The sequence below is a fragment of the Lampetra planeri genome, chromosome 3 (assembly GCF_965212315.1).
Source record: "Lampetra planeri chromosome 3, kcLamPlan1.2.h2, whole genome shotgun sequence".
In the NCBI taxonomy this organism is placed as follows: Eukaryota; Metazoa; Chordata; class Hyperoartia; order Petromyzontiformes; family Petromyzontidae; genus Lampetra; species Lampetra planeri.
The window spans coordinates 13,102,653-13,117,350 of NC_136109.1; the positions used below are offsets into that span (position 1 = coordinate 13,102,653).

General features: G+C 44.4%; 1 protein-coding gene across 1 annotated transcript; it reads right to left on the bottom strand.

Moving 5' to 3' along the window:
* Window positions 1–977: 977 nt before the first annotated feature.
* LOC144738075 (ectoderm-neural cortex protein 1-like) lies at window positions 978–11,879 on the bottom strand. Its single transcript, XM_078620988.1, has 4 exons — window positions 11,767–11,879; window positions 5,033–5,279; window positions 3,072–4,652; window positions 978–2,225 (listed from the first exon to the last, which is right to left on the bottom strand). Exons 2-3 carry the CDS (start codon window positions 5,216–5,218, stop codon window positions 3,087–3,089), a joined length of 1,752 nt encoding a protein of 583 aa, XP_078477114.1. The 5' UTR covers window positions 5,219–5,279; window positions 11,767–11,879; the 3' UTR covers window positions 978–2,225; window positions 3,072–3,086.
* Window positions 11,880–14,698: the final 2,819 nt, after the last annotated feature.

Here is a 14,698-nt window from a genome sequence, read left to right on the forward strand (position 1 = left end):
TCACATTTCTCAAACTCCCCCCCTCCCCGTCGTCACACATCACAAATGTCTGACCCCCCCCCTAGGTGCGTGACGTCATTTATGGACGGCCCCTATCCACACGTGGATAACACATATTTTCGATTAATGTTCGGTGGTCAAAAATGATGAGAGAAGCAACAAAGGGAGGGAACGTGCCTGAAAATGAATCCACCGGGGAGACGGAACAATACAAAAATCAGCTCACGTACACTGTGCTTGGTGGATTGTTACATTGCAGAACCGCGAGAGATGTCGACAGTTGGGGGAAGACCTCCATCCGGCAGTGGGTTGATCAAAACTGATTCCGATTGTGTAAACTGCTCATTTGTGAAGTTTCCTATCTGTGCTCATCCATGAGGAGGAGGAGGTCCCTCACTTCACTGGGAATTTTTTTGTACGTTGACAATATTTTCAAAGAACTAGGACTCAACATAACCAAGACTGTTGCTGATATAATTAAGCAAACTGACGAAAGATGAGCGACTGATAAAGAGCTATCTGAGATCAATTAATTTAAGTCTAGGCTTGTAACTAGAATATATGAAACTACATTTTTTTTATTCAACGCAACAAAAAATATTGTCCCGAAGTTTATTCGGTTTTAATTATAGGGCAAGCAAAGCCTACAGCTCTCTATTGCTTTACGTCTCATGCTAAGCACTCAACATTATAAACTAATCATTCACCTCCCATGGAGTGTGACGCTAAATCTGAAAGTGGCTGAAGCAGACTCCATGATTAGTAGTAGCGTACTGCATATATATGAAACTAAATAAATCAATAGCCTCTGTCAAGTGGGCAAAATCCTTCCCATGCCTGGTCGGAGATGGAATTTTCTTCACACTATAATACACCACACCGGTCGATGCGGGTTGATGAGGTGGGACGGCCAGGACAGTTCCAGATATCCCTCGCCAATGATGTCACACAAGCAAAGAGTGATGGAAGGAGGCATCGACAATGAATCAGAATCTTTATTTAGACTGGAAGAATCCGATGAGCTATGCAGCTCTTTTTTATTACAAATGTTCACAGATGTGACGGTCAACAAGATGGCAAGACAACATTCAAGATATGATAGGAATGAATGTAGCAGCAGAAAAATGGCATCATGGATGCCACAGGGGATCTGCAATGAATTACTCTCAGTCAATAGTGGCCTTCATAATCTGCACATTATATGCTGGACCATGTATGTTTCGTATCTCACAGTTTCGCCCCTTTCATCTGGTAATCTTCTTCTACTCAACTTATCCTTTGCCTTGCTTCTCACAGGTGCATCAGTTCTCTTTCACTCCTATATATTGGAAATTATTGTGGCTGCGCACGCGCATATATCCTGCTTTACCGAGCTGTCAACACAAATACACACAACCATGTGTGTTATGGATCACGGCCCGATTGCTACAGCTTCGTCCTGGGGTGTGTTTTGTGCATTGGTCGTATAGCGAGCGCCCAGGCAAAAAAAAAACACACTTGGCAGCCATTTTTCACAGCATAAACTTTACACAATAATACATTTCTGCAAACAGATGAATTAGGCCAAAGATGTACCTTCTCCTTTAACCAATACCTTTCAGTTCAGCATAAACTTTACCTTAACAGTTTAAACTTTTAAGGTGTTTTATGTACACAGGCACATTTCAATCCAGTCATGTATTATACCGCATCTTACAAAGGTAACATTAACCCAACATCAATCAGAATAAATTACAATGAAAAGCAACTGCATTGAACATTGCTGCCTCCAATTACATAAGGCAAAGCTTTGATTTGCAAAGTGTAACCTACAATATCATGTTTCAGCACTTCGTTAAGTTACATGCAACAGTGATGAACCATTTAAGTTTAGTTTTAGTCGCAACAAACCTCGTAAAGCAATACAGTAGACATATATATCATGCACCTCAACACCAACTCAAAATGCATAACAATCATTTGAAATATCACACAATCATTGTAATAAAAAATAACAACACTTAAATAATCAATATTGTTTTCAAACAACATAACACGTTCCTCAATATCCACTTATGTGGCTCAGGTCTTCTCTTCATTGTTACGTTCTGAGCAGCTTTTAGAGATTAAAAAAACCCCATCAGAATATCTAAGATACCAGGCAGTCCCAATGGTGGCCAGGATTTCTTTAAGCGGCTTTTCTGACCAGCATGCGCTACATTCAACAACACCATCATTGCAGTCACCTAAGAAAAACAAAAATCATAAACAACTCAAGTCGTGCGCTGGCAACAAAACCGCACTTTCATTAAGTTTACATATGGAACCACATTAGCCTGTTTAAACTTGTCAGTCCGACATAAAACGACGCATGCTGATAATACATACTTGCGATTAGTATTTGAATACAATTTAAGTTATTCAAGACACCAGGGAGCTACAGTAACTATGTACAACAGATGTTCAGCTGTTGCAATGAACAACTGATCTGTTGGCATCCAACTAAATGTTAAGAGTAACGTATTGATTGCAGACATTCGTGTGGGGACAGAAGACTTTTAAATCTAGTAATGGTGGTTAAAGAGCCTGCTAAGTCAGCACTTTCATATTATTTATGAATAAAAGACAATAAAATTGCACATTTGTGAAATTGCATTCACAATTATGGTCAATCAGACTGCAGTAGTTACAGTTGTTAAAGCAATCCATTTTATACGCAGTGACTTTAGTGAGTCATATACATTACAAGAAAACCAAACTCCTCTACGAATCATAGAAAAACGCTTAAAACCGTTATCATACAATATGGACTTGTAGACAGAAACGTACACACGTTAACAGTTCGGGAAATTACCCTTCAAAGCAGTGAGCTTTACAGGAAGAAAAAACCATATTGCAGATAAAATTAAAACTCCATTACTTAAGCTACTTTGAAAAAATAAATGACATTTTTTAATATATTTTTTTTAAACACCCAAAGAAATATTGAGCATGTGCTTGGGATATAGAATACCTGAACATTACAAATGAATATATTTAACCATTATTTATAAGACAAGAAGCCAGTTTTAACTTTTTCATTGGGACCTCACCTGCATGCTGGTAGACTAAGTTGTTGGGTGTTTCCACACACTCACAAATGCTGAAGGTATCAGCGAGTAAGGAATGCTCGTGACGTTCTCCCAGCTATCAGAAGCTGGCTCGTAGCAGTCCAACGTCTTCCCTCTTTGTGCTCCGAAATAGCCACCCACCACATGCAGCCGGTTGCCCGAGGCCACCGCATGGCAGCTCATGCGTTTGGCAGTAAACCCATCTGCTTCAACCCGGGTCCATTGGTGCGTCTCAGTGTGGAAACAGTACGCGGCCGATGCCGAACATTCGGTATCGCCTCCAAGCACAAAGATGTGCTTGCCTAGCAGGCACGCTGATGTGTGCCGCCACGGCTGTGGGCAGGCACCGATGATGCTCCACCGGTTTTCTTCCAACTGGTAGCACTGCACACGAGGTGACCGCTCCCTGCTCACACCGCCAGTGCCACCAAACACGTAGAGCTGTTCCCTCGTGCTCACAACAGCTGCGTTACTGACACCCTCACGCAGGGGAGCCACCATGCTCCATGAGTTAGTCGCGGGGTTATATCGCTCCACCTGCTTCAGTGCAGCAGACGGAGAGGCAGGACACTGGCCCGTGCCAGCCGTGTGGCCTCCGACGACGTACAGCTCCCCACCAAGCTCAGCGGAGCCATGGCCAAATCGTGCAACAAGCATGGGGGCCGCACGGCCCCACTCGTCGTGAAGGTTGTCATAGACCCACACATCTTTAGAGACGCTCTTTTCAGAGCCACGCCCACCTGTAACATAGACCTTGCAGCCCACAGCACATGCACTGAACTCCTTACGGGGATTAGGTAGCTGTGCCTTTGGCACAATTTCATGAGCCTTTTGGTCCACTAAATATACCTTATCGCACATGAAGCTCTGACCAGCCAGGAGCAGAAGAGAGTGTCCCGACTGACGTGGTCGTGCACAAGGGTCTGTCACCACCCCCTCATTGTTCAGAATACGCCTCTTGCAGCTGAGAGCTTCCTTTACAAGCATTTGGCTCTTCTGCTGGAATGCCACCAATAACTCTTTATCCACGAGGGAGGTCAGGTATGGCAGTGGCAGGAGCGCTAGCCTAATTTGTTTCAGCAACTCAGGTAGGCGAGAATGTCGGTGATCAGAATCATGCCGCACCCAACGCAGACAAGTCTCCAGCACCACGCACTCTTCTTCCACCTCAAGCTCCTCACTTCCTACGAGTTCGAGCAGTAAATCGGCAGAGAGAGACAGAATCTCTTCACCACTTGCCATCGCTGGGAAATATCTCAAGCAGGCACGCCGAGATCGCTCACGGAGACTCATACACCCGTGTGCATCCGCCAAAACGAGGACCGCCAGGCAGTTGTCAGGGCTCAGTCGGCGTTCAAGAAAGTCAGCGCAGGCGTCGCGCACCTCGGGAAACTGCAGCATGTCGGCGGCCTGCAGCAAGGCCTCTGCGGCCGTCTCCTCGCTGAGCGCCAACCGTGACGTGTACGCATAATCCAGAAGTAAACCAAGGGCCTCTGGTGCGACGCTGTCGGCGAAATCCACCTCAGTCTCGTGGCTCTCTCTTAATCCACTGCCAAACATTGCCTGCAGAGGCATAAACACTCAATGTCAATGTATGTTATTGAGGTCTTACAGACACACCCCCCCCCCCCCCATAAGCATATGTAATGCAGAGGTTTTCACATATATAAACTTTCACCATCATTCTATAACTTACAGCATTTTATGGGTTTTTTCCACCATGAGAGCAGGTGAGCAAGTGTTTCCATTTCCCACAATATACAAGTGAACAAAAAAAACACAGCCAACTTCATAATAGTGCTGAGGTATTATTACAATCAATGACATGTGTGTATTAATATATGAGCTTGTCAGGTAAAGGTAGGTGTCAGCTGCGGAGTGAGCTGGAGAGGGGCTAGTGGTGGACAACGAGTGGCTGTAGGGGGGCGAGGGTAGAAGCTTGCCTGAAAGTACGTGCTGCAGGCAGCCAGGACAGCACGGTGACAGGGAAAAGCCGCACTCCCAGCCCGCAGCACCACATCGGTGAGCAGCCCTCGGCGACGGAGGGCATTCAGCTGCGAGAGCACTGCCTCGGGGTGGCGGGCCTCGTGGTACATGCTTCGTGACTTGCCTCCCATTCGTGACATCATCACACACGCCACACTATTACTGCAGCTCTCTTGCCTTTGACAGCAGCAATCGTCCGTATGTCTGAGAGAGAATAAAAAGGAGGCGGGGAGAGGAGATAGTGCGCGGTCATGAATAACAGATATTGCAATTGAAGAGCCACAACATGACAGTGTCGGCGCACAACCTATTAAGTGTCAAGTCCATTCATTTGGCGTTAAGGTGGTGAAAACATCTCAAGCAAATCATATCAAATATCGTATCCCTCTGTCAGCCAGTAAAGGTTATGCAATTCATACAATTATAAATGTCTGAACATTTAAAATCTGTAACCATAATAAAACCAGCCAAGAATTCCATTCACCATCATCACCAGTTTTGATCAATACATTGCTGGATAAAGGCCCCCCCACACCATTGGCATCCCACACAGTTCTGCAATGCTACAATCGATCTCGCTGAAATGTATGGGCTGATCTGATCACTGCATCTCTACAAGCGGTCATACTTTTGGGTGTATTTTCTCCTTTGACTGGCCATTCCATCAACACTCTTTTCCATCAGCCATCATTCCTCTCATCCACTTCTTTATTACATTATTTTATCATGCTTATTGTGTACATAAATTACTCACAAATATCAAAGGGAACTAAATAATCGACAGCTTGAGACAAGCTGTATTTTTAAAATATTTTCGACCATAAATACTATCAATCACAACCAAGAAAAGACAAATTAATTTCGAATATCATTATCCCTGGCTTTTGTAGATTATGAAGGCATTTTATTTAATGTAAACCAATGCAGTCATTTAAACACTCACAAATTACGTCCTTATAATATGTACAATTCATCAATACCATTTATAAATATGCAACAGCTACACAGAGATTGCATGAAGACACAAAATGCAATCCTGAATTGAAGTCTGATACATTCTAAATGCTATTCACGGCATATTTATTATTATTCCTCTTCATGCCTTTCAAATATCATTCCAAGTATGCTTCACTCCATGCACTGGTTAAACACATTTTTCGTCAGAAGATTGGTATGTTACTTTTCATTATGAATTCAGCTTTTCAAAAGCACTCATACCTGCTGCTCTCATCATCTTACATTCATTTTGAACTCAGTTCGCCTTCGTAGCTGTCTGAGGTACACATACTTTGCTGTTTTCCAAATTGTGTCCGTCGGACAGGTATCTCCAATTGTTTCGCAAACTTGCTGTTCAAGACCTTTGTTTTGCTCGTATTTAGGCTGAGGCAAAAGAGATTGAGGTGGGGAAGGGAGAGGTGCGAATAAGGAGAGCGAGGGTGAGAGGTGAGAGAGAGAAACGTAGAGAGATAGGGGGAAGGGAAGTGGGTGAGATACAGTGCAGGGAGGAGAGGACTACAGAGGGAGGTTACAAAACAGGCCCGAGAAATATACAAACAGATAAAAACACAAAGGGAGAATTTGAGATGAATTGGGATCTACAGTACAGAGAAGGCAAGATAAAGACGGAAACAGGACTCTGTATAAGATAAAAATGTTTGCCTGGCTGAGAGGGCTACTTTTACGGTTGGTCACATACAGATGATGCGCGGGTTGCGAATTTGTTTTAAATATAAAGTACCAAATCTACGTCATCCCAATAATGTTGCAACATCATTTGAAATGTGCCGAGGTGCAGCTTGCTGTGGAATTACAAAAGTGAGACATCGAAATCACAAGCTGTATTTCCCGGAGTACATTCTCTCGTGGTGACAAATACAATTCTTGCAATGCCACTGAAAATATGTACCACTGCATTTAGCAAGTGACACTCTCATCGCCTAAAGGGGAATACCTAACAATTTCCTTCAATCAGGTACTAGGACATTATTTTAATGTTATAACACCAGCTACCAATACTGTAATCCACCCAGTTTACCACCATAACCACCCTTTAATACACATATTGTATGCATAAATTACAATGTATCAATATGCTATGTCGAAACAGTGCACTCTTATGTTAGAAATATGACGTGGGAAAAAAGGCGATTGGTAAACAGTGATATACATATGAAGATCAATTACGTGGTTCCGCGTATGTGTGGATATGCCACATACGGTTGTCCTAACCCATTTGTCCCTGCTACGATAGGCTTAGTTTGGGGGGGCACGGGGCAACGCCCCTCCCTTTATTAATTTATTTTCAGTATTTTGATTTAAAGCTTTTGTGAATGCAGGGATTCATATTCTTGGTTCTTTCGGTAAAGTCACGTATAAGGGAAATAATAAAATAATAAAAATATAAAGCAATAAAATTCTCACGACGTTTCGACTGCAACACAAGCAATCATCATGAGGTGATGATTGTTTTATATTTTTGTTATTTTATTATTTCCCTTCTACGTGACTTTACCGAAAGAACCAAGAATATTATTTTCAGTAGTTTACAATTAAGATTTATAAATTTATAAATGTGCACTCGCGATTCCTAATGTGAGGGACAAAGCGAACCCCTGCCCCCCCCAAATATAAAACTCACACTCCACCTTTGCCTGCCTGCTACCTTATTTTTGGATGAAATGTTTTTCAATTCGACTGCACCATTAATATTGTACATTGGATTCGAAACTGTACAAGATTCTTGTATAAAAGCAATGCACACAATTGTATCTCACAAAAATTTTGGAAAGTTTTTTTAAATTAAATATTAAAAGCCTTTACCTTCTTTTTTACATGTCTTTATTCAACTATATACTGTTATGCAATAAACTATATGTACTGCACTTACTATCGTACAGTTCATAATACATTCATTAAACATTAAACTGGGCATGGGTTAATGCACTGGAAAAAAGGCATCTTTATCATCGTTACGACCTGTCCACAGGCCGTATAGTCTACTATATATTTATATAACCCACACTGGCATTACGGATCCTTAATTATGGTGGATCTGGTAGTGTCCATTGCATTACTGCCAAATAAATTAACATCTACAGTATCAGCCTGTTAATTCTATTGGTTTAAGTTTCTATGCCTTCGAATGCCATCCGCAGGGCTCGCATGGTTTTGTTGGCACATTTCATCGCAGAAGGTGCAATTTGGATATTTTATTTTATTGGCTCTCAGGCAGATCGTTAAACGTTCGGTAAATCAGACAATTTCCACTAAGTCAGCACCATTCTATTCATATACATGTACTGTATTGGCTTTTATGTATACTTTGATCTGCCAGGGATCATGCCAAAATGGATACACCAATACGACGCCACTCCGCAAACATTGGCTAAGTGATGTTGGCGAACACTGGTGCCAAAAGTACATCAAGGTGGGACTTCCCATGGCACATATAAAAAGGCAGTGCATACGCCTAATTATTGATTTTATCACATCAACAGCAGCAACACCCCACAACCTACATGGAGAGGATGCCAGATTCTGGCTCGAGGAGACTTGTAAAAAAGTGTATTATTGCTTTTTATCGCAAGACTTCTGCTATTGTTATTACTGTACTTATTCCATGTCTATTTCTCGGCTTCCCTGGCTCTGCATTCGTTTTCTCTGCCTTCGTAACTTTCTGCACTAACTGCATTCTCTAGTTACATGTTCTATCTTTCTGCGCTTTCTCTTGCCTAAATTATATTCACTTGTATGTCTTCTCTCAAACACAATAGTCTAATTCCTACACGCTATTAACGCTGTGGTGGTCCCCACCTGATGACGGACGCTTGTGTTGTGCCCGAAACGTCGTGATTTAATTTAGTTATTTTTATTTTATTTTCACCAACGTGACTTTACTGAAAGAACCAAAGAGTATGGATCCTTTCAGCTACGAAAACTTGAAATCTAGAATTTATATTACACCTGAACCCCTCGAACCACAAAAATTCAGGATGCCAGTGGGTCTTGTCAGTGGGGCTGGTTAATTTCAGCATGTGGATCTCAGATTAAATTAAGTCGCATCGCTGCACAGGGAAACTCTTTAAAATGTAGTTATTCGATAAAACAATTTTAGAAACACCTTCACCAGCATTACCACAGTAGTAATGCCGTCGGTGTCTAATAGCAACCACACTGGACTGAGTTCGTCGGTCAAATCTCCTGGCACAACAGTGGAATGAGCAAGTTTCCTACTCCCCCACCCTACGCCTTAGTCCATTCAAAAGTATAAAGATGAACATCAGTCGATCGGTAGATTGCGTGTGGTGGGTTAAAGCGTGGGTACTTCTACCTCTTCCAAGATGTATGACCAGCATGAAAAAAGTAAGCCAAAATATGCTCTCTGGAGAGGGTTTCTCTACAGCTCCGACGAGCATGAGGCCCTTTTGCCAGAAGTAGCGTGAGCCAGAAATTGCAGGGCTGCACCTTTACTTTAGTCACTGAGATGTGAATTAGGCAGAGCAAGGATGGGCACCTTGTGATGTCCCCCAGAGCTGGCAGTCACAACCACGCTCTTGCCAGCCTCTGCTAGAGGATGTGCCCTGTATATAAATTGGGTGCACGCCCACCTTGCACACATCTAAGCCCGATTCACGTCGTTACGCCTGCTTCTTTGATTGCTCAACAACGCTGCACCCTGCCAGGCTTAAATGGCCCTCTGCCAGCATGTGACTCGACCCAATGTGTCAATGCACTGTAGAACACGAATACAGTGAGCCATTTAATTTACAACACATCTTTTCATGCAATAGCAGGGAGGGGGTTCCTTCTTAACCAATGGTTTGGATGATTCCAATTAGAAATTGTATTACAACTGTGATTGCTGAGGGTTCAGGTGGCTCCTTCAGTGTCCAATCAAATTATGTTTTGGTAGTCTATAAAGAGTCAGGCGTAAATGGCATTCGAGATTCATTTGTCAATATTCGGTTGTGGCTAAACAATTTCACGAAGAGTTGTCATCAAAAACTGTTTATTCCGTCGTGGCTAGGCACTTTATGTTAGCTCATACACATAATGCATCGCTGTTAATTTTGAAACAGCGTAACTTAAGACTGCAATTCCACAGTACTTGGAAATAATAACAAGAATCTACAACCCTTTGTCAATCCTACCGTACTTCACAGTGCGGGTTGGTGAAGTGGGGTGCCCAGAAAGGATTCCGAAATCACTCGACACCGATATTAGTCGTGCCTGGGAATCGAACTCTCGAGAGCCGGGTTCAAGGAGCAGTCCGCTAACCACTGCACCACCGCTCCACCCGCTCGATACCTTTGCCATGGCAGAAATCCAGCACGTGCTCCGAATTGTCAAGGATTCAAGTGAGTAGATTCTTAACGCGTCCGATGCGATACACTGTATCAAATTAGCATAACTTCTGTTTACAAAAGCACAACCTCGCAATAGCAGCGACCGGTGCCTGCGAGGCAATCTGTGAAGCCAGGGGGTTTGTGCGTGGGAAGCTCCCCACCACCACCACACACTGCAAGGGAGAAGAGAACCCTGCAGCCATCACATTCCCGGGTCACGATGCAGTGGCATCGCCATCACCGAGTCGAATGGAAGCGCATCTCTCCCAGGGCGCGCGTGAGAACCGATTATTGGTTTTTTTTACGCGATTGAGCAAATCGTACGACAGCGTCACGGTTCACATTAAAGGGCACAAGCGGCGCTGTAAGAATAGGGATTTGTTTTAATTAAAAACGAGATGAATATTAATCGAAATCTTGAATCTCATCCCCGTTAAACAAATCGTGACAATTCATGGAATAGTCTTGGCTGGTGCAGATCCTCCTGTACGTGAACGCAATTAAACGGGGGTTTGTCGAACTCGCGGGCCCAGGGTCACCATCAAATAATATTTATTAATAAAAAAAATTAACACGTATTAATGTAGCGGCCTCTCGTGGCTGGCGGGGGGTCACGTTACCCCCATGAGAATGCGCTCTGCGTTCACGTCGAGTCTCGCATCAAGCGGAGTGCGCTTTGAACGAAATGTGTGGCACATAGATCGGAGTGATAAGAGATTGTTGTGTTGTTGTACCTTTCAGACAATACATCGCACCCGTGACCCATACAATACTTGGTCTCATCAACGACGGCTAACATCAGTGGCGAGCGATGTCCGAACTGGTCCTGCCAACTTCCCTTCCCACCCCCCACACACATACAACCCATACTTTCATTGACCAGCGTGGTGAAGTATGGTCAACTATCCAAGCAGGGCTGTACATGTGTGTACGTCTCGTCCTCGCAGAACCCACAATGGCCTTGTGTTTCGTCATTTAACGTAAGCCCTGGAGTCAACGTTCACTACACCTGCGAATGTACTTACACACACATATTCATCACAGTCGTTTAAAAGCCACCACAATTATATACAGGACTGTACGAAATGTATCCCTTACCCGGTCATAAGCTCTCTCACGGGAACGAACGCAGCACGCAGCCAGCCTGTCGCCTTAGAACTTTGTGGATTACATTGTTCTGATCCATACAACTCATTTCCATACTACAGTACACCGGGTATTAATAGCGTGCTTGATGTGGTAATGACAGTGGGCTATATATATTTAGCCGTACACCACACACCACCACCACACACACACACGGCAGACAGACACGTCAGGGTGTAGGCACGCGAGACACGCTTTACCTGTCCGTGCCGATCAATTACGGGTTGCGGTCTGCAGTCCGCTGGGACATGGCTGAGCGCAGCCTCCTGCAGCGCGCACGGCAGCAGCAGCAGACTGAGTGAGCAGCGTGGAGGCTGCGCTGCTGCTCCCACTGAAGGCGCTCAGCCTCCCCCTCCTGGCCCGCCACACCCCCCACCACCCCCCCTTGCTCACCCCTCCCCGCCTGCTCACCCCTCCCTGCACAACGCTACCACTTCCCCCCCCCCTTCACACCCCTCCCTATCACCCCTCCCACTGCTCACCCCTCCCTACCCCCCTTGCACACCCCCCCCCCTACCCCCCCCTCCGCATCCCCCTCCGCACCCCCCTCCCTACCCCTTCTGCACACCCCGCTACAAACCCCCCCTCTTACCTCCCCTGCACACTCCCCCCCCTGCTCCCCCCTCCCTACCCCCCTTGCACACCCCCCCCCCCCTGAACCCCCCCCCCTACAAACCCCCCTTCTTACCTTCCCTGCACACACCCCCCTGCAACCCCCCCCCTCCGCACCCCCCTACCTACCCCTCCTGCACCCCCCTACAAACCCCCCTTCTTACCTCCCCTGCACCCCACCATACACTCCCCCCTGCACCCCCCCCCCTGCACTCCCCGCTGCCATCCCCTTACCAGCCGAGGGAAACACCGCACGCCCACATTCCCACCGAGGCAACGTCACCCTGCGTCTCCTCCTCCTCATACTGCTTCTTCTTTCTCTGATCCCACTCGCGCGCGTGTTGTGTTGTGTGCACCCGCCCGTGCCTACTACCCACGTTGTCACGTCGCGGTCTTCTTCCCTCCGAGTGAATCATCTGGACAGGTACTGCACCGGGTTGAGATGCCCTCTGGTGGATGAGAGCCACGACTTTGCTCCGTCTTGTGATGAGTTGAGTCGTCATCCATCTGAATGAACCATTATCCTGGTTTCCACCAATCCGCTTTGTTGTATTCAAGTGGCGTACATTTGTTAGAATTAATTGATATGACGGATACAAGTCCATACTAGGGTTGTTAAAATATGTTTTATTGGATTACCAATAACTGCATTATAAAACCCGTAAGTAACCGGTTCGCCTCCATACAGTTCTATCAGTTAACTTTTTTTTTAACTCAGAGAGGAAGGGAGATACATAATGGTCATTAAAGACGAACAGGTCTGTTTCAGAAGAAGATAAATGTTAAGATGACAATCTGCACTCCTAAAATGTGTGAATATTATCATTCGCGATGCCCCACACTCCACAGAAACGCCTCAATTCCATGTCGGTGAAAATACACAAATTTTAGCCACGTAACAGCCAATTCCCAAAATGCACCACCACACCTCAATGGTGTCAATAACACGCCATAACATACATTCGTTTATTACGTACAAAATGTATGAAAAGAGCACATATTGTATATATTTGAATATACATTTTTACCTTAAAAGACACGAACGACACATACCTCATACAAATATTTTAGTGTTTTTTTGCGGTGCGTCATGTATTATAGGATCTGAAAATAGCATCCGCCTCATCAATGTTGATTTTCAGAGTTCCACGGTACTCAACTTACATGCAACACGGAAACTGTATTCCATACTTCAGGTACCTTTCGCAGTATCACGACTCAAAACAAGTATACATGGAATACAACTTAATTTATGTGCACATTCTTGATTTGAAGCTTTCGTGACTGCAGGAATCCATACTCTTTGGTTCTTTCGGTAAAGTCACGTAGTTAGAAATAAAATGAAACAAATCACGACGGTTCGATCGCAACACCGCTTCATGGAACTGTTGCAGGCTTGTGTTGCGATCGCAATACCGCTTGTGTTGCGATCGAAACGTCGTGTTTTTTTTTATTTTCTAATTATGTGCAAATACACGTTCCCGAATCCCATGGCGCATTGCACGTTGGCACGCGTCATACTTGGTTTATTCCGGGGGGAAACATGGAAGAAAAATAATGAACATTCATCGTCTGTAATGCTTTCCAACATGTGTTTGTCTTCGGAAGTATTTAATTAGCGATAATAGCGGTAGCGCTTACGCCAGACGTACAGGAAGCAGGACGCCGAAAGGCATCAAAGGGCAAAACGGCTCGGATATAGCGGTTCTGCCAAAAGAGGACTTGCCTTAGCCAGCAGGGCAGGGCAACGAGGCAGGTCCCATTAGCACCGGTTTGTTTCTCCAAGGGTTTGTCAATCCTTTGATCATTTCAGCCAGTTTTGAATGGGGGTAAGTCCGTAACAATGGTTGCCAATCTGTGGTCCGTGAATCACGGGTGGTCGGCAAAGTTGTCAGAAGTGGTTCATGGAACTGTTGCAGGTATTAGTTTAAAAAAAAATCAGATTTCACCATGCAGCATTAGGAATATCATTAATATGAGTACATAAAAAGCAAGTTCATTGTTTGTATAGCTTTTTTTTTTATATATTTTTCATCATACTCTACAGTACTATACAACAATAATCTATACCTCGAGTTTCCTTGCTGGCTGGGCTCCTTTCCACCCCAACAATGACTGTTTTATTCGTGGCTGCGTGCCGTTGCCAACGAATCTAACTGGGAAACTGGCTAGACGGGATTTATAGTGTAATAAATAAACATTGATTTGAAACGGCAGAAGTTCACAAGACGATAGATAACGACACCGAAGAGATGCGAGTAGGGAATAAAGAAGGCTGACGCGGCTCACTTAAAATTGCTCTATTATATTTGTGCTCCTATTAATGTCCTACTTTCACTAAAATATTATTTAAATCCTAGAGAATATAAAAAAAAATCACAATACATATCTTATTTTTTAGTGATCCAAGTACATCATTGGTTCATCTTTTCCAGAGTTAGTAATAGTCGGCTTGCGATGAGACAACAGGGGCTTGATAGCAGCCCTGCCTGCCCTCCAGCCTCTGTTGTCTTTTAGTGC